Raw genomic sequence first — 25,003 nt, 5'->3', positions numbered from 1 at the left:
TGCTGACGCTGACGCTGGTCGGTAGAGGAAGCGGGGTTTACCTATCGTAGAATCCTTTCAAGTAGGCCCCCACGAAAAGTTCATCCTGTTTATATCCAGTCGGCCAATGCGTCGTCTCGCCAGGCACACAAGTGTATAGGAGTCGTGCATAGTATCGCAGGCTTTGACCCAAGTACAAACACTCAATAAACAGACCTCAAGATTGAATACATGCATCTTTCACTTATTTTAATGCGATGCTGTGCACCAAGTGTCAATGGGAAGGTATATTGTTCCGGTCAAGGACACCAGGAGGGATACTAGCAAGCCAGAACGGACAGCGCGAAGGCCCATGTTTGCTTCAGGCCCACGGTAAGCTAGGTGATGTAACCTTCGCTTGTCGGATTCGTTATTCAATCCGCTGATCATGAGTTCGGGTGCATAAGTGAATTTTATGCGAGGTTCGAGTGTATCCATCTAATCTATTTCTCGTTTTCTCCACGACAGGCAGTGGGGAATCATGCAAGCCGCCTACGTCTATTGGCAACCTCAGCTGAATCTAACCGACTTCTTATTATGACGGTGGGTCATCTACCGGGGCCATTGGGGCCATATGTAGATCGGTTATGGGGGCTATTTGACCCCGAGACTGGCAAGTTCCATGTCAATCACATTCTCGTGTCTACGTCTACGATTTTCGTATTGCATTCTGTCTTCTGACGCTTAATTATTGCTTCTGTTTATATGTACTTGCCCCTCCAAGGGCCCTACCTGATATGAAACCATCAGCTGCTGCTGCAGGCTCCCGTCTGCTCCGGATCTTTCTCTACTTCCTTGCACTTTTTTCTCTCCTCGCATTCTACGCGCGCACCATTTCTTCTCGAGATCCAGGCTCGGTATTTTTTAAGGCTTGGACTGCATATGATGCCTCTTATTCTTCAGTGAGAGCGCACGAGGCGGACGATTATATTGAGTCTGTGAACAATGCCACAGTGCGGTCCACGCCAAAGGCCTCATCACAGCCCGGATTATGCGTTGGTATTGCATCTATCGCCCGAAATGGTGTACGATATTTCAAAACTGCCGTAGGAACAGTCCTGGAAGGTTTAAGTGAAGAAGAGCGCGCCGACATCCATCTTATATTGTTCATTGCACACACGGATCCCTCTCAGCACCCAGCATACTCAGAGCCGTGGCTTCATGAACTGCCGGACCAAGTGTTGCTATACAACCCCGCAGAGGTAGATATTGATCACATTAGATCCCTCGAGACAGACACGGCGAAAGTCTCCGGGCGTGAAAAGGCTCTCTTTGATTACACATATCTGCTGAAAGCATGTGAGCCAGTCAATGCCCCATATACTGTCATGCTCGAGGACGATGTCTTTGCTCTGGATGGATGGTACCATCGTACGCGCGAAGCTCTGGCATCTGCAGAGAAGCAGACCAAGGAAATCGGGGCATCGAACTGTGTGTTTCCCAAGGACTTTTTCAACCATTAATGCCACCTTTGCAGATCCTTCGTAACTGACGTATCTGTTTGACCTAGGGCTCTATCTCCGTCTCTTTTACACAGAAGAACTGCTCGGCTGGAACTCAGAAGAATGGCCAACCTATCTTTTCTACTCGATCCTTACTGTTCTATTGGTCGCTTGTACTTGCTTAGGCATCAGACGATACGAGCCTCGATTAGCACCGCACCTCTCCAACGAAACCATCCTCCTTTTCAGCGGCGTCTGCACACCTCTCCTCATCGGGCTTTTCTTTGCTACTGGTCGCGCCACTATGATGCCGATACCAGACGGTGTCCATCAAATGCCCCGGTTTGGCTGCTGCTCGCAAGCCTTTGTTTTTCCGCGCTCGCGGATTCCAGACCTTACCGAATTGTACGAAAGAAAGCGCCTGGGGTATGTCGATATGCTTACGGAGGAATTTGCAAATGAGAACGACGAGATCCGCTGGGCAGTCACTCCTGTCGTAATGCAGCATGCTGGGAGAAGAAGCTCCAAGGGAATGAATAATGATCCATATACACCACTCAAGCATAAAAGCAAAGCCGAGTTGACGGAGGTTGAGAAGCTCTGGAACTTCAGGTTTGAGACACAGGATGCGGAGGCATTGCGAGAGGAGCATGTCCTTGTTAATGACCACGTTCTTGGTTATTGAGAGCTTGCAAGCGCACGGGTACTCAAATGAATATTTCAGAGGTCCCACTGTATATAAGCCTTCCCGCTCCATCGAATTTATTTGGTCTATTTTTACTCAACAGCATCCTGACTGAGATCCAGGAATTGGAATATTCGCCTGTAGGCAGTTGTGTTATTCAGATAACCTTTTCTTAACCACGCAGATGCCATGCGGTCTCTCCAGAAGACGTAGACCACGCCATCGAAGCCGCTCGCCAGTATATCTATGAATCACTTCGTGATTTTATCTTCGGATCGGGTTGTATGTATACATGTGCGGCAAAGATGAATTAGGTAGATCATAAACCGGGTCGACTGTAAAAAAAAAAAAAGTAGTGTAAAAATAAAAGCTAATACAAATGAACCCCAGCCCCCAGGATCCAACAACGCCATATCCTGTTTGCGCCAGCGATAAGTAATGAAAACCAAGGATATATGCGAGAGGAGCAAAAAACAGTCAGACCCTGAGATCACCTGTCATCCCAGGGCTCACAAGCCAGCACCAGTTCCTGAGTGCCCAAAGCCAATCTCAGGAAACGCCAGTCTCTATCTCTCGATGTTCTTCTCAAGAGGATAGTGCGTGCACGGCATATCGACAGGACGAGACGCTCCAATACCAACCAAAACCCAAACCAAAGTAGCGTGGTCGCGTGCTAAAAGCCTAGACTAAAAGTAGGCCTAGAACAAGATGTCCAAACAGCAGCAACAGGCCATCGCAGCCATGATACCCGCGCAGATGCCACCTGCGCCACCGCCGGAGTTCCCGCGGTCATTGGCATAGTATCCCTGCTGTTGAGGGGGGGTAGCCGCCCTGCTGCTGCGGTGGGTAATACATTGGCTGGCCTTGGGGGTAATAGCCCTGCTGATTTTGCTGGGGCTGGCCGTAGCCTTGCTGGGTTGGGTAGTAGCCCTGTTGTTGGGGCTGGCCGCCGTAGTAGTCTCCCGCGGCGCCTTGCGGTTGTTGGTAGTATGCGCCCGCGTCGTGGGCCTGGGCGGGGTAGGAGGGTGGTGGGCTAGTCTGGAAGGAGTTAGTATCTAGAATTTGTGTTTTAAGGATGCTTCCGACTGATTGCTTTTGCACTTACGGGTTTGTTGTAAGACATGGTGGGGAGTGAATGCGGAGTTCCCGAGGATGTCAGACTTAGCGTCGATTGGGGAGATTGCGCTGCAAATGTGGAGGTGGATGTGGATGTGGCTGTTCCTCGGACGGACTTGGTGTGTACTCGAGAGCCACGAACAGTAAAGAGAGGTTTGATAGAAAGATAGAAGTCAAGAGGGAGGAAGCGCCGGGATCGTAAAAGAGTTGCAGCCCTGGAGTGGCGCAGTTCCTGGCTTAGTCAACCTGTTTCCAGGGTTCCGCGTTCCAAGATTTTTTCCTTACGCGGCCTCACTTTTACTATAAGAACTTTGAATAGTAATTTAGATATTGTTGAGGCTAAACAAGGACTGGGGAGAGCAAGAAGATATATCGACTTTCAATCTATCAGGATAAGACCTTTTATAGAAGGCCTGAGCTAGCAAGCAAAAAGGCTCTGCCTAGCACCAACGGATATCTTTCATAGGTAGGATTTTCTCGGTATTATTTACAGCTAGATGGATAATAAATGACTATATAAATACAAGGATGAGAATAATATGCACTACCTACTACAATATAGGCATGTCAGGTTTGTCACTCTAGGTCCAACGGCAAAATACTAGAAGACTTTTCAATATGTAACCAGAGACATATATAGGCAGCCACAGTATATGATCACCTGGGGAGTATCATATATGCACGTAAGCAGACACTAACCACGATTTACAGCTTCCTCCTCACCTAACTCGACTCGAAATGACAGCCATTCATAGATTGGATTCATCTAGACATACAAATCCACGGCCATTATGTAAAATCACAGGCAAACCCCCCTATCGCAATCCCCCAAAGCAGGAGAAACTTCGCGCCTATACGCCATGCTGCCCATAATACAAGGGGGAGACCAAAACTTTTTTTGTGTTTGTTGGATGTTCGTCGATGAGTAAAAAAGATAACTCCCAAGTGTCCACTTCTGTCTGGCATCGGCTGCCCTTTCTCGGCTGCCAATTGGGTATTTCCTGCAGACCTGCATAATATGGAAGGTTGTCATACCAGAGACAGTGAAGTGGACTTGATGCGATTCGAATTTGCGAGGTTCACAGGAACCGGGGGTTGACTCCCTGCAAAACCTTCCAAATGAAAGAAAAAGAAAGAAGATGAGAAAGATCAAGAGCCGATCCATCAAATGGTCGCATATCAATCTTCCTGTTCTATTCTCCACAACATTGTCTTCCAGCTTAAATGACCCAGCGGTAACTGGCATAGCGACCCGCAGTCTCAGACTTGCGGATGATCTTAACGACCTGACCACGGCGCAAACCAAGATAGCGGGCGACAGGGTCGGAGATCTGTATGCGGGGAAGTTGGGACTCCTTCAGACGATAGCGCTCGAGAAGCTTGGCCTTCTCCTCGGGGCTAAGCAGAACGTGCTTGGGGACCAGCTCGTGGCGGGTGATGTTGACGAGCAGATCCTGTTCCTGGAAGTGCTCACAGATACGACCCGGGACTCCGGAAAGCAGGCGCACGGCAGAGGGTGAGATTGGTGTCTGCGTGATGAAGATACCGGTGTGGAAGTTGTTCTCGTCGACAAGGTGGTTAAAGGCGCGCACCTGCTTGGTACCGACACCTGAGGAGTCGGGGCAGAAGTCGACGTAGATCGTGCCGCAGTCTGGCTGGGGGTTTGGGTTTGCTTTGCTGGGCAGTGCTGTGTACTTCATCTTCATGGTCTCGGTGGGGCGGGCTTGGATTTTCATCTTGGTGCGACTGTTGTTGCGGAACAGTTTGTTAGCGATGCGTGACTTCAATGATGCGTGACTTCAATGATGCGTGTCGGCATTGCCTAGCTCAAGTTTTCACTATCTGAAGAAAGTGGGACGGAGGACGCAAGGATTTCGCATACTCAGGGTAGCCCAGAGGGTCAGCATATTTTGCGCGGAAATCTTCTAGCGGGAGTAGCAGCTCGTTATCAGACACTTCGTAGCCCTGTTGTGTCGCCGATGGTTAGCCTTGGGTAAATGACATTGTAGGAGAGACACTGAGAAGTCAGGGACTCGATCTGGAGTGCCTACCCGGTCAGCGAGCAGTTCATAGACTGTTCTAAAGGTGCGCCAGAGCCGAGTCATCTCGCGCTCGGCCTCCATGGAGTGTGCTGAATCCCCATCCATGATGGAGGGAAGATTTGATGACTGAGATAGAAAAAGAAATAAGAGTTATCTCGCCAAGAGAGTTTAATAAGAAAAAAACGGGATTAAAAGAGCTCCGGTGGAGAGATAAAGATGAAGTCGAAAAATCGGCGGGAACTTTCTGCCAGCGACGCTTAAGCGGAGAAACCGACCGAACCATTTTAATTATTCCAAGTTTCCCCTTTTCCCTTTGGTCTCGTTGGTCTATATAATCCCTTCAGGATCCTCAGAAGGCAATTCCTCTCTTTCCTTCTCTGTCTCTCTTTTTACATCCAATTCGTCGCAATGGCTCCTACTGCTGCGGAGCGGGTTAAGCCCACCAAGCCGGACGAGGCCGCCTACAAGGCCAGTCTCGCTGAGGCCGAGAAGGAGCACGCTGCTGCTCAAGAGAAATTGGTATGGATGCCTCTTTTTCTTTTTTGGAATTGTCGCTTGAGCTCTCATCTCACTCTTGAGTCGCGGGGATGATCCCCGACCCACCCTGATTGTTAATTGTCCTCGTGTTCATTATTTACTTGCATACCATGTCCTCGGGCCAATGACTGATATGCGCAAACAGAACCAAATCAAGGCCAAGTTGGACAACGCGAAGCCTAATAACCAGGATTCGCCTACCGTTAAGAAGCAGCAGGAGCTGCGCGCCGAATTGTCAGCCATTCGTCAGAAGCAATCAGGTTTCAAGTCCAGCCGGTCCTCCACCCAGGAGAAGATCAACGCCTTGGACGCCAACCTCAAGGCCCGCATTGCCGAGCAGAACAACTCTCGTGGACGTCTGTCATTCAAGAGCGTCGAAGAGATCGACAATCAGATTGCCCGCCTCGAGAAGGAGGTCGACTCTGGTACCCTCCGCCTGGTGGATGAGCGCAAGGCTCTCACCGAGGTCTCCAACTTGCGCAAGCAGCGCAAGAGCTTCGCCGGTTTGGATGAGGCGCAGAAGGGCATTAACGACATCAAGACCCAGATCTCTGAACTGCGCAAGACCCTCGACAACCCCGAGGCCAAGGCGCTGAGCGACAAGTACAGCGAGATCCAGAAGGAGCTCGATGCCATCAAGGCTGAGCAGGATGGTGTCTTCAAGAACCTGAACGCTTTGCGCGATGAGCGCACCAAGCTGCGCAATGAGCAGCAGGAAAAGTACACTGCTATCCGCACTATCAAGGATACCTACTTCAAGGCCCGCCGTGCCTACAAGGAGTACGAGGATGAGGCCTGGCGTGTGCGCCGCGAGCGCCAGAAGGCTGAGCAGGAGGCCTTTGCGCGCGAGAAGCGCAAGAAGATCGCTGATAAGAAGTTGGAGGAGGCCTCTCAGCTTGCCTACGCTGACGAGATCCTGACCGCACAGGGTCTGATCCGTCACTTTGACCCCGCTTATGACTTCTCCTCATTGGGTCTGGACGAGAAGAAGGATCAGGGCAGCAATTTCCGTGCCGGAGTTGGCCGCACTGTTGAAGCTGCTGAGATCAAGGGAATGAAGGTTGTGCGCAAGGATGACGAGGAGGACTACTTTGTTGGTTCCGGTGGTAAGAAGGGTAAGAAGGGCGGCAAGAAGGGTGGTGCCGCCAATGTTGAGAGCACCAAGTTCAACATGAACGTTGGTATCATTGAGGACTTCGCCAAGGTCAAGATTGACCCCCCCTATGAACCAGTCGGATGTCCCCGCATCTGTGGAGAAGCTGGCTGCTAAGATCACTGAGTGGAAGAAGAACCAGGCCAGCAAGACAGAAGAGGTAAGTTTTTCATTCTTTCCAAAGTGGTCGCTTGTGATCAGCTGCTAATTACCACATAGAACATCAAGAAGGCCCAGGAAGAGATCACCCGCCTCGAAGAGGAGGAGACCAAGGCCACGGCTCCTCAGACCAACGGCCGGGCCACCGATGCTGCCAAGAAGCCCGCCCAAGAGAACGGTGCTCCATCGGCGGAGGCTGAGCTGGCCCAGGAGGAGGATGCCGTGGCTGACGCTCAGGATGAGCTTAAGAAGGCCACGATTGAGGAGAAGGCATAGATTTGAGGAGGAAATTATTCGTAAATGTTGAATGTGTCAACTTACATGAAGTCTAGCGTTTGTCTAGCATTCTTGCTGCGCCTTTTTTATATATTTTTTTTGTCGTTTGGCTCTTGCATATGCATTATATCTAAGATTCATAAATAGACAGCTGGTTCTAAAATTCATATAATCGAAGCCTTCTTTTTTACCATCCAACCTCAGAAAGGATCTTAGGAGAAACTTCCTAGTCGTACTTTGATCAGGGTTGTATAGCATCATGTGATATCGAATTACTTCCAAAAAGATGATCTCTCAGTTGCATCTTGTCGTAAATGTATCCATAGATGTATAACTATATAGGTAGTAGTTAGGTAGGGTACATTATTAGCAAGCCAGGGCTCCAAAGAGACAGAGTGCTAGCCATGCCCAAGCCGTTGGAAGTATCCAAGGAATCTCGGGAAGTAACACCTCTAACGCCAACACTAATAATCGCATGAGGGGGAATAGACGAGTGGAAGCAGGAAACAGTAAATAGGGAAGAAGACACAGGATGCGACATGTGTACATAGTCTCCCAAAACCAAAACAAGAGACTCCAACCAAATATCCCATGTACAGGAGACAACAAGCCTCGGCCCAAAATGTCCAAAAAAGAAAAAGAAACAAGAAAAGACAAACAGCCATCACATCATATCACGTCACATTGCGTCAACATTGGAAGTGGTCAATGATCACGTCGTGCCAACAGCCCACCAACATCATGAAGCTCGACACCAGCATGAAGCGTGGCATCCGAAGAACCAGACATCGAAATCAAACGATTACCAAAAGCCGCCGGCGGAAACGGCAGTTCCGCAGGGCCAGAATGCGGCGGCCGAGGCCTACTCGCAGCAGCGCGTGGCCCCAAAATCCCCACATCCTCCAGGAAAGCCCTACTGCCCGCACCCAGACGGCGCTGCACACCCTCCACCGGCGAGGACAGACACGTCTGGGCGCGCACATGGTCCGACCCAGACTCCGGGAGTGCTCTTGTCAACAAACCACCGACATCTGAGAGCGACACGCGGCGCGTCTGCGATGAAGGGGAGATCTCACGCGGGGACTGGCTTGTGCGCAGATACTCGTGCGGCGAGACCTTGCGCTCGAGACTTTCCGTCGCTGAGATACGGTCGTCGTCTGAGTGGCGGGTTGTTGCGAACGACCATGTCGGATCGAGGGTGCCGGTGCGAGCGACTGCTAGTGGGATGTGAGCTGGTGGGGCTGTTGGAGCTGGTCTAGGTAGACGTGTTTCATCTGGATCTGGGATGGTGTACATGTCTGGGTCTAGACGGATGCATAGGCCAGTTGCTAATTCTGAGTCTGAGCCCCATTGGTGTTGCATGACCGTGTTTCTGCGGATGAAGGATTTGTCCATGCTTTCTGAGACGGAGGCGGAGCCTTGGGCGCGTTTGTATTTTAGTTTCTTGATGCCGCGGTCTCGGACGAAGGAGCCTATGACGAGGACGTTGGAGACTGCTGTTGCGGCGAGGATTTCGAGGGAGGCGAGGAGGGAGCGGTAGGGTTGGGAGCCTTGTTGTTCGATTACGGAGGGGACACGGTAGGAGGTTATGCCGACTAAGATCAGAGATAGGCAGAAGAGGGTTGATAGGGTGAGTCTGCGCTTTAGAGGCATTTGTGCCATGAGGATTATGGGGATTGGGATGGCCACCAGTAGGAGGTCGGTTATCACATCGCAGGTGCCCATGGTTATTAGGTTGACGTAGCCGGTGCGACAGGTTGGGCCTGGGTCTGGGATGACCTGCCAGTAGTGGTGGAAGGGCTGGCATTCGGCTAGGGTTGCGATGACCACGGCTACTAGAGTTGAGAAGAGGAAGTAGGAGATGAAGCGGAGGAAGAAAGTTGTCGATCGGCGCCAGGAAAGCCCTGTGACTCGCTTTAGGAATTCGCACACGGTCACTTTGGCCGTCCAGATGCTATAGTTGTGGGTTGTGAGTCACGTTTGAACTAGCAGAATCCAAGTTGAAGACGAGGGTGAATTGGGTACGTCTTACAAGATGGCGTAGAAGATACGTGCGGCCAGAACCAGCTTACTGCCCAGTTCTCTGTTCGATATCTCCTGCTCTGTCAAGCCTGTGGTGGTGGTATTGTTGGTCCCCAAGATGAGAACGAAATGCACGAGGACCATGCGAATCACCAGGGGAATGACACTGATCATCATGACCTTGTCCTCGGCGAAGAAGCGCTCCACGCGGATATAACGACCACATAGACGCACAATGATGATAAGCAAGGAGAATATGGTAGCCCACCAGCTCATCATGAGTGTCGGATTGATCTGGGCTCTGGTCTGCATGTCTGGGGAAGTCTCGTGATAAATGCCACGCGCGACCAGCGACACGGCCATGGAGGCCATGGCTAAACAAAAAAAAACAGCAGACTCGCAGAAAGCGATTCAGAAATGCGATTTACATTGCTATGGAACGAAAGTGTGGGGATGTAACGGGTATGGGGCAAATTGCGGAGACTAAGATGCAGACGATCTTAAGATGAGATGCAGAGATGCTTAGGAGAGAAAGACGATATAAGATGAAATCGGGAGAGATAGGGGAAATTAATGAATTAATTAAATGGCCATCCTTAAAAGGAAGAGGGGAAAAGATCATGAGCAGATAAGCCAAGCCTCCATTTCATCCTGCAAACAGCCAGTGACATTCGACTGGCTAATCAGGGAGTTAGGAGTTCCTGTTTAGTTTAGATATGGGGATATGTGCGGTGAGTGATATAATATTTGATACAAGGAAATCACAATAGCTTTTTAACATACAAACTCATTATTCCTCCAATGAATAAGTACCATATACCAGGTATACCCTGTTAGAAACGGAGAAGGGTCTTGGCTATGTATAAGGGCTGTGTGTACACGTGGACTATTACTGCTTTGAAGATAATCCATGGATGTACTACAAGTACAGATATAGAAACATATGCCTTAAGGAGTACTCAGGACTATCTATTCCGTAGTCCGTCGGACCTTGGGACTGTTTATCTTCCCAAACCTTACCATTAATCGCGCATGCACTCATCCAACCACAGCTGCCGCCGAGTCTTCCCGCCTCTTCCCATCACGAAGCGACTCAATTCCAGCCCCAGCACGCAGCCCATCCAACACAACCCGTAACTCCTGAAGGAACTTGGTCACCTCCGCCTCCGTACCGACCGTGATACGGAGACAACCCTCACACCCAAGCTCCTTCCCACGGAAGCGGACCACCACCCCACGCTTCTCCGCCATAGCCTCGTAAGCCGCAAGCGCAGTCACGTTACTCGGTCGGTCCTCGGCGTCCAAAATCTGCACGAGCAAGAAGTTCGCATCGCTCCCGCCAAGGAATTGCCCCACACCGGGAATCGTAGGTAGTTCGCGGAGCAAACGGTCGCGTTGCGCGATGATCTGCGAGCGGAAGCTGTGCATCACTGCCATATTTGGCGCTGTGAGTGCCGCCGAAGCAAGCGCACTTGTCGGGCTGGAAATGTTATAAGGGGCTTTGAGGCTGTTGAGTAGGCGTGCGACCTCCGCGCTAGCGTAGGCCACGCCGAGACGGATACCAGCCAGACCAAACGCCTTGCTGAGTGTCTGCATGACAACTAGGTTGGGCCACTCGGTTACCCACTCTGCCAGGCTGGAGCCTTCGGGCGCAAAGTCGATATACGCCTCGTCGACCACCACGATGCCATTCCATGTTGGGTGCTCCAGTACCTTGCGGATGTCCTCTTTGCGGATCAGATTTGCGGTCGGGTTGCCCGGCGAGCAGATGTAGGCTAGCTTGATTGTTGGGTCGGCTGATAGGGCCTCGTTGACTTTATCGGCTTGTAGGTGGAACCCGTTCGTAGCGTCGAGCGGTACCTTGACGATCTCGACGTCGTTTACCTGAGCACTGACGCTGTACATACCGTAGGTCGGGGGACATGTGAGGATCTTGTCTTTTCCAGGGACGCAGAAACAGCGTAGTAGCGCGTCAATGGCTTCGTCTGAGCCAACGCCGCAGAACATGTGCTCGGGGAGGAGGGTCTTCGGGGTGTGGTGGTGGGTATTGCGGAGGTTACAGAAGAGCTGCTTCAGCTCAATCTGGTGACTGAAAGACGCATTGTTAGTCGAATTGGTCTGGGTAGAACGCGACAGTGGAATTTCACTCACGGATCGGGGTAGCGGTTCAAGCCGAGGAAGTCAATCTCCGGCTTGGAGGCTCCCGTGGCATTGCCAGTCGGGGAGGTTTGCAATGCTCCCTCGCTGTTCAGGGCAAGACCAGGACCGAAGGCATTCTCGTTGGCATCGAGGAGGACGTTCGTCCCATCATCTTTGTAGTCACTGAGTCATTAGCTCGCCGATACCGGTGATTCGGAAAGGGCAGCATACTCTCTGGCACATCGGTAAGGCTGCAAAGCCAGGATATTAGGGCGGGCGCATGTGGCCAAATTAAACGGAGATTTTGAAGCCATTGTGGTGACGTTCCAGGGAGGAATGTGAGATGAGCGAAGTTGGTGGGGAGTCCCAGGTGGGGGATTTTATCGGAGCTCTATGAGTCAAATGCCGATCTATACACTTGCGAGCCTTTTTTATTTGGACCACATCTACTCTCTTTTCCCCCATCAATGATAGTAAGAAATCTTCATATATATTCTATTCAGGTGCCTCCGCTCAAGTATAGACCCTGTTGCCACGATCACACATAATATGCCTAATAGGGCTATAGTTCTCTGCCTCGAGGCAGAGAACACTTGAGACAGCCTCTGAAGCAAGAGCAGCGACGAGAACACCAAAGCGCAATCGAGCAATAAGCAACATCGCTATGTCGCTCACCCCTTCCCGAAGATTCGTTTTCACCACTGCTTTTTACCACCCTGGCACTGCGTCCTCCTATAGTGGAGTATGCGTAGCGGTTTTGGCCAACCGCTTTTGAATTGTCCGTAGTGTATGTTGGGCAACAATCTTGTCCCTTTAAACATATAGCGAACCCCTAACTCTGCTATCATGTTGGCAGTTTAGAGAAAGCCAAGGGCAGAGGTGAAGGAGAAGGAGAATGAAAAAGAAATATGTTATACCAATGAGAAGGCCTTCATATATGACGAGTCTAGCCTAAAGCATCATCCTGCTCCATACCTAGGTAGTAGGTATGTACATGTATGTAGGTGGCTTGCGCGTACATCTAGAAATACGAAAAAAAGGGTACCCAAAAACACGCTGGAGTATATTTATACAGAATTCCTAACAGGTATGTATCATTTTGTGCAAAACAGACCTTGTTACTAAACCCATATTGTCACCTAGGTAGCCCTGTAAGTAGGACACCTGCCTAGGTGGACAGAGGCCGCATCAGTGGACAAATGGCAGATCACTCCCATCCAACAACCCCATCATCTGCTGATTAAAAGAAATCCACCTCCCAAGCCAAGGTTCCTGCCAGTCACTTCCCTCATCTCGATTTTGTTCAACGACACCCATACCTGGGGAAACCGATGTCAACCCATTTGCCTGCAGATCCTGAGAGGTATATGCCAGGTGTGGCTGTAGTCCAAGAGCACTCAAATGCGCATCCACCTCGCTTCTCAGTTGAATTTGTTCTTCCTCCATTGCCGAAGATGGGAAACCCAGCTCTGTATAGCGTACTGCGACATTGTAGAATACCGAGAATAGATGATGGTGTTTGGCGATCGTACTGGAATGCTGACAGGCGCATTCGATCGATTTGAGGAACGTGTGCATTTGGCTTAGGTCTTCTTTGTCCCGTGTTTCGATACAATGGCAGAATAGGACGATGAATGGCGTGAATGGTGTAAATAGAATTGTCCTAGGAATCGGCATGAGTATTGAATACGGGCCTTGGTGAGAAGAAGCTGAAATAGCCCATTGTTTTTATACATACCAATTCATATATCCCGATAGAAGTAACGATGATTCATGCATTTCAAAGCCCCGGACTATTGCCTTGTGGGCTTCCAGAGCACATCTAGCAGAGGTGATGCACTCTGGGCCAAATGTTGTTCTAGATCCGGGATCTGGTGGCATGGCTCGATAGATGAGAGTTAGAATTGAAAGGCGCAGGACTTCATCGGATGCAGCTATAAATTGGATTTGCTCCTTTTCGTGAACGTTGCTGGTTGCCTGAGCCCAGTGGTGCTAAATTATATAGGTTGCGCTGTCAGCATATGTTTTATACGCACCATAATTGAATGCGTAAGTTTGCGGACGGGTGGAACGCACATTCGCATCGCGCGCCTCTGCGTGATATTTGTGAAGCTTCAGCGATAATTCAAGTGCTCGGCGTGTCCGCACATCTCCAGATGCACCGAGCGCCTGTGGTGAGTAGAGCTGTTCGTAAATACTGCCAGCTAACCCTGCAAGCCTCACTAGTTGATATGCGTAGGCAGTGACATGGGCGTTGGATGTCTGCAGATCTTCCGGTAAGGGATCCTCGATATTGCGATCTAGAATGAAAGAGGATCGACCAAGCCGGACAGATAGATTTTTCTCAAAGAAGTAGATTATCCAGAAGAGACATCGCTTCTGCTTTGGTTTGTCGGAGCCGTTCAAGCGCTTATGGAATCCAAGAGAATAAGAGCACTGGTATGCCGCGTTTGCCAATACTCCAGCCAGGGACGGGTTGCAGACGTGGATCGCATAGGTAACCTTGAGGTTCGATGTCAGAGAGTGGTTTCAAAGGGAATGCCGAACATACACCTAGCACAAGAGCGAGAGTCATGTCATAGCTAGGCTGGATGTAAAGTGTCAGTTTCGAAAGTGCAATCTCAACATTCTTTTGGCACATTGAGCGAAGAGTGCTCTGTTCATCATTCTCCTCCACGCCAGCCCCCCGAGTATCAGTGTCAGAGGCCAAATCTAAAAGCCGAGTTAGTGCAAATGTTTCCACGAAAAGACAATATATTGACTCACAATGTAGAGCTGCATTGACAATGATGAAGTCTGTATCAGAGTAGTCCGAGTCAAAGTAAACTTTCAAGCACAAATCCGACAGACTTCGTGGACTAAGAAAGAAGGACAAGCCAAGGAAAAAGAAATTCCTTTCATCTGAGCGCAAGACATTAGTATTTGCCAACAGATCAACGCGAGAGACATACCCTGTGATCTCCGCAAAAGCTTGACAGCAGCTTTCAGGGGAGGCATTTGATACTCCAAAGAAGCTGGTGCTGTTAGAAGGGGGAATAAACGCATCGACGAATCATGCCGTTCACTAAACACAGTTCCAATATGGCGCAGCGTGCCTAGTAGTGTTTCAATCTCTTGATTACTCCCTGCAGATTGTCTCGAGCCAACAACCGTGTGCGCAAGGTCAATAGCAAATGTAGAATGCGCCGTGAATGAAGAATGGCCTAGCATGGCATCGTCTATGGCTTCATGTGGCATCTGCTGACTGGGTCTCTCTGCATTGACTGGGCTTGCAGATGTGGTCTGCGATGATCTGGGACGAGGAGCAACACATGTTTCTAGGCGACTGGAGGATGTATCTATTGTTGCTCTCCCTGGATTATTTGCGACCAGTAATTCGACGAGGTGGTTCAGTCGACCGAGCCTTTTGTCAATTTGGTCAATCTTGTCCTCGCTAATCAAATTTTGTGAGTATATACACCACGCAATTGTTCGACCAGAAGAAGCTTACAATTGCGATGTTATCAAGACTCGCGAGCGCTTTTGCCTAGGAGGACGATTGGATATTCTGCAGTCTGAACCTGTAGATTGGCAATTTGAACAGGGAAACGTCTTGTCACAGCGGACCTAAACCAGTGAGCTATATACCAAAGCCTGGAATGTGGATATCACCTTTCGCTTCCGACATCGATCACACTGGAAACAGTCAGTTGGCAAGGTATGACTTGGCGATTTAGACATACCGCTCGTTCTACGGATGTATCATTTCCAGAAAGGTGTTCTGTCATATTGAGATGTGCTGTAGACACAAAATGATAGAATTAAAATATAAAAATAGACTCATAAATAGAAACACAGATCTCGGAGCCCGCGGACACCGACCGTAGCCTCCGCCCCTCGGGTCACGGAGTTCCGCAACGCGAGCCCTGCAAGACTGCTTCTGAGTCCATGAAATGTTGGCTTGGCCTCTTGGTTTGGTTTAAAGTAGGCCCACCCTTGCCACTATGTCCCGCTATTGATAAAAGCGCTAGGCAGTCCTTGACGTCCAATACGGGTTCGGAGCCCGCGGGTTCCGGTTAGCCAACAAGAGGATGTACGAGGCATCCTGCTAGCGTTCCCACAGCCAGTACACATACTGGTGCATACTAGTAAAAGGGGCTTTCAGCCCTATCCACGGCGATTTTGCTGGCCGAAATTCCGAGCTTGGGTCCCACCGAAGGGTCTCGAGCTGGACCCGTTAAGAGGATGAAGCTCGGTATAAATAATCCTTCTTCGGTCTCTTCCTGCTTTTTGGTCAAACTCTCCATTCGACTTTACATGAGACCTCTTACAAGTTTATCAGGGCTCTAGCAGGATGGACATGACTCCTGACTCCCCCACACGGGGCCGAGACGACGACATCAGTTCAGAAGGTCGAACACGGACAAATAGCCTCGAACCTGGTTCTGAGGGCAAGGACCCATTGCCGGGTAAACAAATCAACAGCGACGAGCGAGTGGCGGACCTGGCTCGCACACTGAGCGAGAAGAAGTCCTGTCACGAGCTCCCCTTTGAACTGAGAAAGGGCAGTGCTCTCGACCCGCAAAGTCCTCGATTCAACGCCAGAGCCTGGGCAGAGGCTTTCTACAATGTCCGATACAATGGAAATGATAGCCCTCCTCCGCGTGTCGCCGGTCTTGCTTTTAATAACTTGAACGTTGTCGGTTATGGAAGTCCGGTGGATTATCAGATGAGCGTCGGAAACGCGGCGCTGAAGCTGCCGACCCTCGCGCAACAGTGGTTTGGAGGGAAGAAACGGAGAATCAACATCCTGCAGGACGTTGATGGATTGCTGCTTCCCGGCGAACAACTCTGTGTTTTGGGGCCCCCTGGCTCGGGCTGCTCAACCCTCTTGAAGACCATCGCAGGGGAGACCCACGGGTTTGAGATAGACCCCGCGTCCTACATGAACTACCAAGGCATCACCCCGAAACAAATGTCGAAAAACTTTCGCGGCGAGGTCATCTATACTGCGGAAGTGGATGCACACTACCCTCAGCTCGCGGTGGGTGACACCCTTTACTTCGCCGCCCTTGCCCGTACCCCCCGCGAGATCCCTGGGGGAATGAGCCGTGAGGAGTACGCCACTCACCTACGAGATGTGATTATGTCTACCTTCGGTATCAGCCACACTGTGAACACCAAAGTTGGGAATGACTTTGTTCGCGGTGTCAGCGGAGGTGAGAGGAAGCGTGTCACCATTGCTGAGGCAGCATTAAGCTACGCTCCTTTACAGTGCTGGGATAACAGTACCCGGGGCTTGGACAGCGCGAATGCCGTGGAGTTCTGCAGGACCTTGCGGACACAAGGGGATGTTTTCGGCTTGACTTCGTGTGTCGCCATCTATCAAGCTCCCCAGGCGGCCTACGAGGTAAGCACAATACAAGACATAGGAGTACGGGACTTGCTAAGGTATACTAACATATCTGCTAGATCTTTGATAAAGTCACGGTTCTCTACGAAGGAAAACAAATTTATTTTGGCCCCGCCCAAGAAGCCAGAGGGTATTTCATTCGACTGGGATTTGTATGCCCTGAGGCCCAGACGACGCCTGATTTTCTGACCTCAATGTCGAGCCCTGAGGAGCGCGTCATCAAGCCAGGTTTTGAGAACCAAGTGCCGAGAACCTCGGAAGATTTCGCACAGCGATGGAAAGAGAGTCCTGAACGTCAGGCACTTCTGCTCAAGATCAAGCAGTACACCGATGAGCACCCATTCAATGCAGCGGACTTCGACCGCTTTGCGTCCTCCCGGAAAGCCGAGAAATCAAGCAAGCAACGGCTAAGATCTCCCTATACTTTGTCCTATTGGGGCCAGATTCGCATCTGTCTGTGGAGGGACTTTCAACGGCTCAAGAACGATCCTAGCGTGACCCTCGCGATGTTGATTGGAAACTTCTTTGAGGCTCTGATCATTGCCAGTGTGTTCTACGACCTTCCCAAGGATACATCCTCGTTCTTCTCCCGGGGAGCCCTTTTATTCATGATGGTTCTCCTAAGTGCCTTCTCCAGCATGCTCGAAATCCTAGCCTTGTACGAGAAACGAACAATTGTGGAAAAGCACGCGCGATATGCGCTCTACCACCCTAGCGCTGAGGCCATCTCGTCGATGATCATGGACATGCCGTACAAGATAACAAACTCGCTGCTCACCAATCTCGTGCTATACTTCATGCCAAATCTACGAAGGGAACCTGGCCCATTCTTCTTTCTCCTACTAGTGTCCTTTTCTATGATGATGGGCATGTCAATGTTCTTTCGCTTCTTCGCTTCCCTAACGAAATCGATCGACCAAGCTCTTGCCCCCTCGTCCATTATCCTGCTTGCCCTTGTGCTTTACACGGGATTTGCCATTCCCGTGAGCTACATGCGTGGCTGGGCGTCGTGGCTGCGGTGGCTGAACCCGGTCTCGTATGGATTTGAAGCCGTGATGGTCAATGAGTTCCATGGACGCGAATTCCTCTGCACTTCATTTGTCCCATCCGGACCAGGTTACGAGAATGTATCGGGTGAACAAAGGGTTTGTTCGACAATAGGAGCGGTTCCGGGCTCAGATGTCGTCCAAGGTACAGATTATGTCCGCTCCTCATTTGGATATGAGAACAGCCATCGCTGGCGGAATTTCGGGATTATCATCGCCATCTCTATTTTCCTCGCAGTCTGCCACTTGGTTACGACCGAGCTGGTATCTTCTGAGCGTTCCAAGGGTGAGGTTCTCGTCTTCCGCCGTGGTAAAGCTCAGCAAGCCCGATCAAAGCGATACCAGAGCGACGAGGAGCAAAATTCAAGCGCCGTGGTACAGAATGAGAAGCCCGCCAATGATGCGACTGGAACCATTGCCGGGGTTGAGAAGCAAACTTCAATTTTTCACTGGGAAAATGTCACGTACAGTGTTGAGATCAAAGGCGAGGAGAGGCGCATTCTGGATCACGTTGATGGATGGATCCGGCCAGGGACACTGACAGCACTCATGGTAACCTAATCTACCCCACACGCATAGGCTGAATTGCAGACTAACAATAGTATTACAGGGTGTCTCCGGTGCGGGTAAGACCACATTGCTGGACGTATTGGCGAGTCGCACGACTGTCGGGGTTGTCGGAGGAGACATGCTTGTCGATGGTCGACCCCGGGATGGAACTTTCCAACGCAAAACCGGATATGTTCAACAGCAGGACCTGCATCTTCACACGACGACCGTACGGGAAGCGCTGGAATTCAGTGCCTTGTTGAGACAGCCACCTCAGTTCAGCCGCGCCGAAAAGTTGGCCTACGTGGAGACGGTCATCGATCTTTTGAACATGAGAGAATACGCTGAAGCTATAGTCGGAGTTCCAGGTGAGGGTCTCAACGTCGAACAACGGAAACGCCTCACAATCGGCGTCGAACTGGCTGCGCGTCCCAAGCTGCTACTTTTTCTCGATGAACCTACCTCTGGCTTAGACAGCCAAACCTCTTGGTCGATTTGCAACCTTATGGAAACTCTGACAAAGAATGGGCAGGCGATCCTTTGCACAATTCACCAACCATCTGCCATGCTGTTCCAGCGGTTTGACAGGCTCCTTCTACTCGCCAAGGGAGGCAGAACAGTCTATTTCGGAGAGGTCGGTCAAGGAGCAAAAGCCCTTATGGGTTATTTTGTCCGCAATGGCGGCTCTATTTGTCCTCCAGGTCGCAATCCAGCAGAACACATGCTCGAGGTCATCGGAGCTGCACGCGGAGCACAGGCAACAGATATTGACTGGCCTGCCGTGTGGAGAAACAGTCCTGAATACCTAGCAGTGCGAAGTGAACTTGCTAAACTGCGGGAATTGGCCAACAACTTGTCACCAGTATCGGATCCAGGTGATAAATCTAGCCATGCGGAATTCGCAGCGCCTTTCTCTGAGCAGCTCACCCACGTTGGACGTCGTGTGTTCCAGCAGTACTGGCGAACTCCTTCCTACGTTTATTCCAAAGCCTTGTTGACTATTGGAAGTGTAAGTATTTGTTCGCCTGCCCACAGTTGATGAGGTCTAATTCTATTTCACCAGGCTCTCTTCATCGGATTCTCTCTGTTCAAGGCGGAAAATACCAAGCAGGGACTACAGAACCAGATGTTTGGTGTCTTTGTCTTTCTGTTTGTGATTGTCCAACTTGTCTTCCAAATCATCCCGTCGTTCGTCACACAGCGCACGCTCTATGAGTCCCGAGAACGGCAGTCAAAGACTTATATGTGGCAAGCCTTCATTTTATCCAATATTGCCATCGAGTTCATGTGGAATACGGTACGTCTTGCCCTTGTTGTAGTCAACTTTTCTCTCTTGCTAATGCGGTAACTTCTATAAGGTCATGGCAATCTTTTGCTTCCTCGTCTGGTACTACCCCGTCGGCTTTTATCGCAATGCAGAGTATACAGACGCGGTCCATTCTCGGGGTACCCAAACAATTCTGGTTATTTGGGCGGCCTTCCTCTTCGCCAGTTCGTTCGCACACATGTTGATTGCAGGCATGGATAGTCCAGAGATTGCATCAAGCTTTTCCAATATCATGTTCATCCTGATGTACGTCTTCTGCGGTATTCTCGCCGGTCCTGCTCATCTGCCACGCTTCTGGATATTCATGTACCGGGTCAACCCCTTGACTTATATGGTATCGTCCTTCTTGTCTGGAGCCATCGGCGAGGCTCCTATGCATTGTGCCGACAACGAAGTTCTGTCATTCGCAGCCCCAGCTGAAATGACCTGTGCGGAGTATATGCAGGATTATATTTCCGCGAACTCAGGATATTTGCTGAACCCCGGTGCTCAGGGCAATTGCAATTTCTGCACCATGGGGAACACCACAGAGTATTTGGAAAGTCTCAGCATCCAATTCGGTAACCGATGGCGAGATTTTGGTCTCCTGTGGGTTTACGTTGTTGTCAACACCATCGGAGCCATTGTCTTCTACAAGATTTTCCGCGTCCCGAGGAGTAAGAAAGGCACGAAGGGATAGAGGACCTGCTAATATTTTCTTATTTTGGTTTGTGTTCTCCTGAGTTTCCACTCGTGTACGCTTACTTCCATGTTTTTTTCTTTTCTCAACTGTCTTTAATCTTACGAATCCCTTTTTTCATAGAGACCTTGATAGGTCATGGTTGATTTACAGCATTGGGCACGCTCCAATTTGAAAGTTTTACTTTGTTAGACAATAGAAAGGTTATAGAGGAGTCGCTTTCACAAATTAACCCTTTTTTTTCGGCCATTTTCTGCTGTCTAATAAACTGGGAAGGGGGAGAAGATATCTATATAACCAGACGTCTAAAGACACTACCCAAAAAGACGACTAAAAGGACGTATAAAAAGACTACCCGAGAAGACCACGGCTGCATAAGTGGCCATCTATTCTTGTTTTATGCCTCTATAAAAAGGCCTTCTTTTGCTAGTTTGAATAACAACAGTTTCTCCTCCTCATCTCCCCAGTGCATGTCCAGGGTATCCTATAAACCTCCAACAGCACATTCACCGTGCCTACCCCACACAGGTGGATGCTTTCCCAGGGAGCACCTTCCTCGTGACCTTCCGAGGCTGCCTTTCAAAGCCGGACTGATCTTCCAACCCAACACCTCCTTACTCTCAAATTCCTTCAGTTAGAATCTGGGGACTCAGACAAGGTAAGTGCTAGAGAATTCCCCCTGGATGGGAAAACTAACCACGCCTGTGATGGGGACCCTGGCCCCCATGGGCGCGTCAGCAAGCGAGCAACCAGGAAAATTGCTCGATTATCCGGCCCCATTATTACCTAGGTAGCAACTATTGTTACCTCAGGAGCAGAGACTATTTTCATGAATTCAACGACAGACAATCGGGGTCCGGTGGACCGGACAGGTGTGCAGCTAAGGTTATGCTGTTACGCTTGTACACCTTTTCCACTGCCTATTTTTCTGCATTTTTTGCGAATGATTCAACAATTAAAGGCAATATTCAAAACAAAGACATCCCACTGTCCTTTTCAGATCTCCAATGGTCGGCTTCCAGGTTGGAATGGATCCATGGATGGATCCCATAAGTGATTACATAAGAGGTTGTCTCCGGGCCGAGGTCGGCCCTGAGTGCATCCAAGATAGGTAATTTCGAGACCTCAATCGGTGAGGTCGAACAAAAAGTGTGCCAAAGAAATCAAGCGTCCAATTCTCTAGGTCACTGTGCTTTGCCAGCACGTTTACTTACGCCTACAAGCCAGAGCCACAATTGCTTATCCCACACATTTCCGATTTGAACATATCAAAAGCCGCAAATCACTCAGCACTCAGTTTCACGCAAGCTCTTTGATATTGGCGGCGCCTACGTCTTTAGCGACGAAATGGCCTATAAAGAACCATCCCTCTTACCGGTGGATATTATGGAGGCCCAATTGTCCGCGATTGACCTCCTAATGGCGATGTTCCCGTCCCCAGACGAGCTGGAAATCCCCGAATCCACAACACAGTGCGTCGAGAGACTCCGCGACTGGTGCGAGAATCCGACCTCTACGCCTCCTAAAATTCCCTCAAGTCTCTCTCTCACTGTCTGTCTACCAATTGCAGATGGAGGCAGAACAATACAAGTCAATATTTCTGTGCCACTTCAATGTGGTAATCCAGAGACACTTGACCAGTCACCGTCATTGGGATATTCCCTTCGACAACCAGAATGGATGTCAAGAGCCGAGGTTGCTGGACTGACTGCCTCAATACCGCAAGGCGATGATGCTTTAGAGGCATTTGAATACATCCAAGCAGAAGCCAGCCGCTTTCTTGAAGACAAGCAGTCTCAGACCGTGGCCCCAGAAGACATAGACAGAGGGCCAACTGTCCGGGTCTGGTTCTATTTTCCGTCCCTGTCAACCCGCAAAAAGAGGGATGATATGGTCAACCTCGCACCGGGGTATGCTCTGACGGGATTTGTGCTTGCGGGCAAGCCGGGCGTATTGTGTCTTGAGGGGGCTTCGCCTGATATCGACTCTTATATGAGTTTTATCAAGACGCATTCCTGGGGTGATATTCCTAGTCATCAGAAAAAGGTCAGCGAGAGATTTCGAGAGACAGAGGGTGTTCAGAGAGTGTTTTCTGGGATGGAGGAAATTACGGACTCGCTAGGAGAGCGAGGTGGCCAGCGGGCTAATCGGGGTGATATGCAAGCGCTGGAGGCGTGGTTAGGGAGTAGAGGGCTACAGGAAGCATTTGAAAAAGTCATATTCTAGGTGGCCATGTAGTCCGCCCTGCTGTCTGCTTGGTAGACCCGGGTAGATTTTCTTTCAACCCGTGGACCTCAAGGACATATCAAGCCAATCTCTGTCTCATTCGATGATACCTGCCCGGGCGGGTACACTCAGTATGTAATATCGGCCCTTTCTTGGACTCTTTTACAGCACACTTCTCGATATTACGGATGAATAGATTCTGTATATTACTACATTGATCCCTGGTCTAACAAAAAGAAAGCTTTGGTTTTTTTTTATAGCACGAAGGGTTTAAACGGCTCCTGCTTGAGGGATCAAACGCACGAGGGTTTAAATTGGCGTATTAGAAAAGAAAAAGAAATAAGAACAATAGAAATTGAATCTCCTTGGTGTATTCCACAAATGAAAGGCTCTATATAGTCCTATGTATATATTGGGCGTGATAAACATTTCCTGCCGATGCACAGATACAAGATACATCGTCGATGATTTTGATACACGGGTCACAAAAATCCACAACGCCTCCATATGCCACATGCCTGCAACTCAGGGCTATTTGTCAATTACACTTGAGTCGCCTATTCTTTCTTTGTCTCCTTCGGCTCCGAGGACTTCGGTGCTTGGGTGGGCTTCTTCGCTCCAGGGGGTGTTTCAAGTGCTGAAGCGGCTGCCATCTGGGACTTCTTGTGCTTCTGGCGTTTCTCCATAAGGTAAGTCCAACTTTTACCAAGGCCTGCTGTGAACGGTGCCTTGATCGTCTGGACAGTACTTGGCCAACGGATTGTCTTCTCAATGGACTTGGAGACCTCCTCCTGAAGGTAATCATCTCCAGCAATCCGTCGTTCGAACGAACCGCCTTCAGGCCGGCGAAGAACCTCGTCCGAATCCTTGCTCTCCTGCATCATCTTATTGAAATCGGCGCCCGGAATTCCAAAGCGAGATTGATACTGGAAGTACAACTTTTGCCGGAAAGATTCAGGCAGACGACGAACCATGTTACCACGCATCACTGGATCCATATCTTGCGCCATGGCTAAGATGGCGTCTGGATCATCGATCCAATCTTCGTTGCTGCAGCGGGGGTCCTGGAAAGTGACATTGGGCAGATTTTCAATGAGTGGTGCATAGAGTCGGCGGAAGTGCGCCATTTGTCCAGAAACAATATTTCGCACCTTTCCGGGGTCCTCGGCGGGGAGGGCCATGCGTAGATCTCCCATATAGCTCATGCCTGCGATTGTGCTGTATAACTCGAACTCACTGAATTTCTCTGGCAGTAACAGCAGTGCGACTCGCAAAGCAGACAGCAAGTTCATTTGGTTAGCCAATCGCACCTTCGGGTGGTCCCGCAAGATCTTGACGGGCTTTTGCAAACGACCAGCGAGATACATTGTGTCCCACTGGGTGAGGTCCCGACATAACGTATCCAGGTTTACTACACCATATTTGATCATTGTCCCGTTTACGGTGATATAGGGATGGAAGTAGACCCCCGCGCCGAAGCGGTCCTGTACTTGGGACACCGTGTACGACCCCAGCGAGCCCAGTCCAGAATAGTGATCACGGTGTTGGTGTATATTGATATCATGCCAATGCTGGGAGTATGAAACTCCGAAAATGAAATCAATCATCTTCCCGGAGCCCTTTTGCATATTTTGGATGGCTGTGGGTGCCGAGGGATGCAGCGAGCTAGACGGAGCTCCGCTTCCATTCTGCGGAAATACACCCGAACCATAGGCAAATGCATATCGAATTGGTGCTTTGAACTGCCAAAGGATCATTCGCAATGCCTCCTTGAAATCCTGGTTTATGATCATGTGCTGGTTGACTCCAAAATCCTTAGAGGGAAGTTCCGAGAAATTGGTAATTGACAAGTCTGGATTCTCGTCCCAGTTTTCGGGTAACAGTGAAGATGAAGACGTCGAGAATGAGGAGGATGACTTGTTGGTGGTCACCTTGCATAGCAGATGCGATGTCGAAGCGCTGTTGTTTGCGGAGGGTCGGCCATTGTAGGGAGTAATCGAACGACAATTGAACGACAAAAAACGAGCAGAAGAAGGAACAACACGTAGAGAGGAGAGAAGGGTGCGAGAGCGCCAGAGGGAGCTGGGGTTAGCTCCACGAGAAGCAACCATCTAAGCAGATAAGTTGTAGCGGGATCATCGGGTACAGTGGGGGACCTGACATACTGTTACTCCCGGCATGATTAAGGTTCGGAT

The 25,003-nt window shown here is 50.0% G+C and overlaps 10 protein-coding genes across 10 annotated transcripts; 4 read left to right on the top strand and 6 right to left on the bottom strand.

Moving 5' to 3' along the window:
* Positions 1-755: 755 nt before the first annotated feature.
* On the top strand, positions 756-2,145 carry N7489_005324 (uncharacterized protein; the record flags this gene model as incomplete). Its single annotated transcript, XM_056711076.1, has 2 exons — positions 756-1,449; positions 1,529-2,145. The coding sequence occupies 2 exons, from the start codon at positions 756-758 to the stop codon at positions 2,143-2,145; spliced, it is 1,311 nt and encodes a 436-aa protein (XP_056569497.1).
* Positions 2,146-2,934: 789 nt separating this feature from the next.
* On the bottom strand, positions 2,935-3,268 carry N7489_005323 (uncharacterized protein; the record flags this gene model as incomplete). Its single annotated transcript, XM_056711075.1, has 2 exons — positions 2,935-3,183; positions 3,251-3,268. 2 exons carry the CDS (start codon positions 3,266-3,268, stop codon positions 2,935-2,937), a joined length of 267 nt encoding a protein of 88 aa, XP_056569496.1.
* Positions 3,269-4,481: 1,213 nt separating this feature from the next.
* Positions 4,482-5,408, bottom strand: N7489_005322 (DNA-directed RNA polymerase core subunit RPB5; the record flags this gene model as incomplete). The annotated part of the gene is made up of 3 exons (XM_056711074.1): positions 4,482-5,007; positions 5,144-5,226; positions 5,313-5,408. The coding sequence occupies 3 exons, from the start codon at positions 5,406-5,408 to the stop codon at positions 4,482-4,484; spliced, it is 705 nt and encodes a 234-aa protein (XP_056569495.1).
* Positions 5,409-5,711: 303 nt separating this feature from the next.
* Positions 5,712-7,428, top strand: bfr1 (putative nuclear segregation protein (Bfr1); the record flags this gene model as incomplete). The annotated part of the gene is made up of 4 exons (XM_056711073.1): positions 5,712-5,822; positions 5,986-7,017; positions 7,073-7,153; positions 7,213-7,428. The coding sequence occupies 4 exons, from the start codon at positions 5,712-5,714 to the stop codon at positions 7,426-7,428; spliced, it is 1,440 nt and encodes a 479-aa protein (XP_056569494.1).
* A 705-nt stretch (positions 7,429-8,133) lies between these two features.
* On the bottom strand, positions 8,134-9,822 carry N7489_005320 (putative integral membrane protein Pth11-like; the record flags this gene model as incomplete). The annotated part of the gene is made up of 2 exons (XM_056711072.1): positions 8,134-9,382; positions 9,461-9,822. The coding sequence occupies 2 exons, from the start codon at positions 9,820-9,822 to the stop codon at positions 8,134-8,136; spliced, it is 1,611 nt and encodes a 536-aa protein (XP_056569493.1).
* Positions 9,823-10,488: 666 nt separating this feature from the next.
* Positions 10,489-11,903, bottom strand: N7489_005319 (histidinol-phosphate transaminase; the record flags this gene model as incomplete). The annotated part of the gene is made up of 3 exons (XM_056711071.1): positions 10,489-11,539; positions 11,602-11,772; positions 11,821-11,903. 3 exons carry the CDS (start codon positions 11,901-11,903, stop codon positions 10,489-10,491), a joined length of 1,305 nt encoding a protein of 434 aa, XP_056569492.1.
* Positions 11,904-12,777: 874 nt separating this feature from the next.
* Positions 12,778-14,826, bottom strand: N7489_005318 (fungal specific transcription factor domain-containing protein; the record flags this gene model as incomplete). Its single annotated transcript, XM_056711070.1, has 6 exons — positions 12,778-13,252; positions 13,328-13,581; positions 13,666-14,091; positions 14,141-14,301; positions 14,356-14,490; positions 14,541-14,826. The coding sequence occupies 6 exons, from the start codon at positions 14,824-14,826 to the stop codon at positions 12,778-12,780; spliced, it is 1,737 nt and encodes a 578-aa protein (XP_056569491.1).
* A 1,096-nt stretch (positions 14,827-15,922) lies between these two features.
* N7489_005317 (uncharacterized protein) lies at positions 15,923-16,301 on the top strand (the record flags this gene model as incomplete). The annotated part of the gene is given in 2 exon segments (XM_056711069.1): positions 15,923-16,271; positions 16,282-16,301. 2 exon segments carry the CDS (start codon positions 15,923-15,925, stop codon positions 16,299-16,301), a joined length of 369 nt encoding a protein of 122 aa, XP_056569490.1.
* A 5,628-nt stretch (positions 16,302-21,929) lies between these two features.
* N7489_005316 (DUF1115 domain protein) lies at positions 21,930-22,808 on the top strand (the record flags this gene model as incomplete). The annotated part of the gene is made up of 1 exon (XM_056711068.1): positions 21,930-22,808. The coding sequence occupies one exon, from the start codon at positions 21,930-21,932 to the stop codon at positions 22,806-22,808; it is 879 nt and encodes a 292-aa protein (XP_056569489.1).
* A 557-nt stretch (positions 22,809-23,365) lies between these two features.
* N7489_005315 (phosphatidate cytidylyltransferase) lies at positions 23,366-24,988 on the bottom strand (the record flags this gene model as incomplete). Its single annotated transcript, XM_056711067.1, has 2 exons — positions 23,366-24,919; positions 24,974-24,988. The coding sequence occupies 2 exons, from the start codon at positions 24,986-24,988 to the stop codon at positions 23,366-23,368; spliced, it is 1,569 nt and encodes a 522-aa protein (XP_056569488.1).
* Between the last annotated feature and the right edge of the window lie 15 nt (positions 24,989-25,003).

Source organism: Penicillium chrysogenum (genome assembly GCF_028827035.1).
Source record: "Penicillium chrysogenum strain IBT 35668 chromosome Unknown utg000002l_segment0_segment0, whole genome shotgun sequence".
NCBI lineage: Eukaryota > Fungi > Ascomycota > Eurotiomycetes > Eurotiales > Aspergillaceae > Penicillium > Penicillium chrysogenum.
This window is presented reverse-complemented; position numbering and strand designations above follow the sequence as displayed.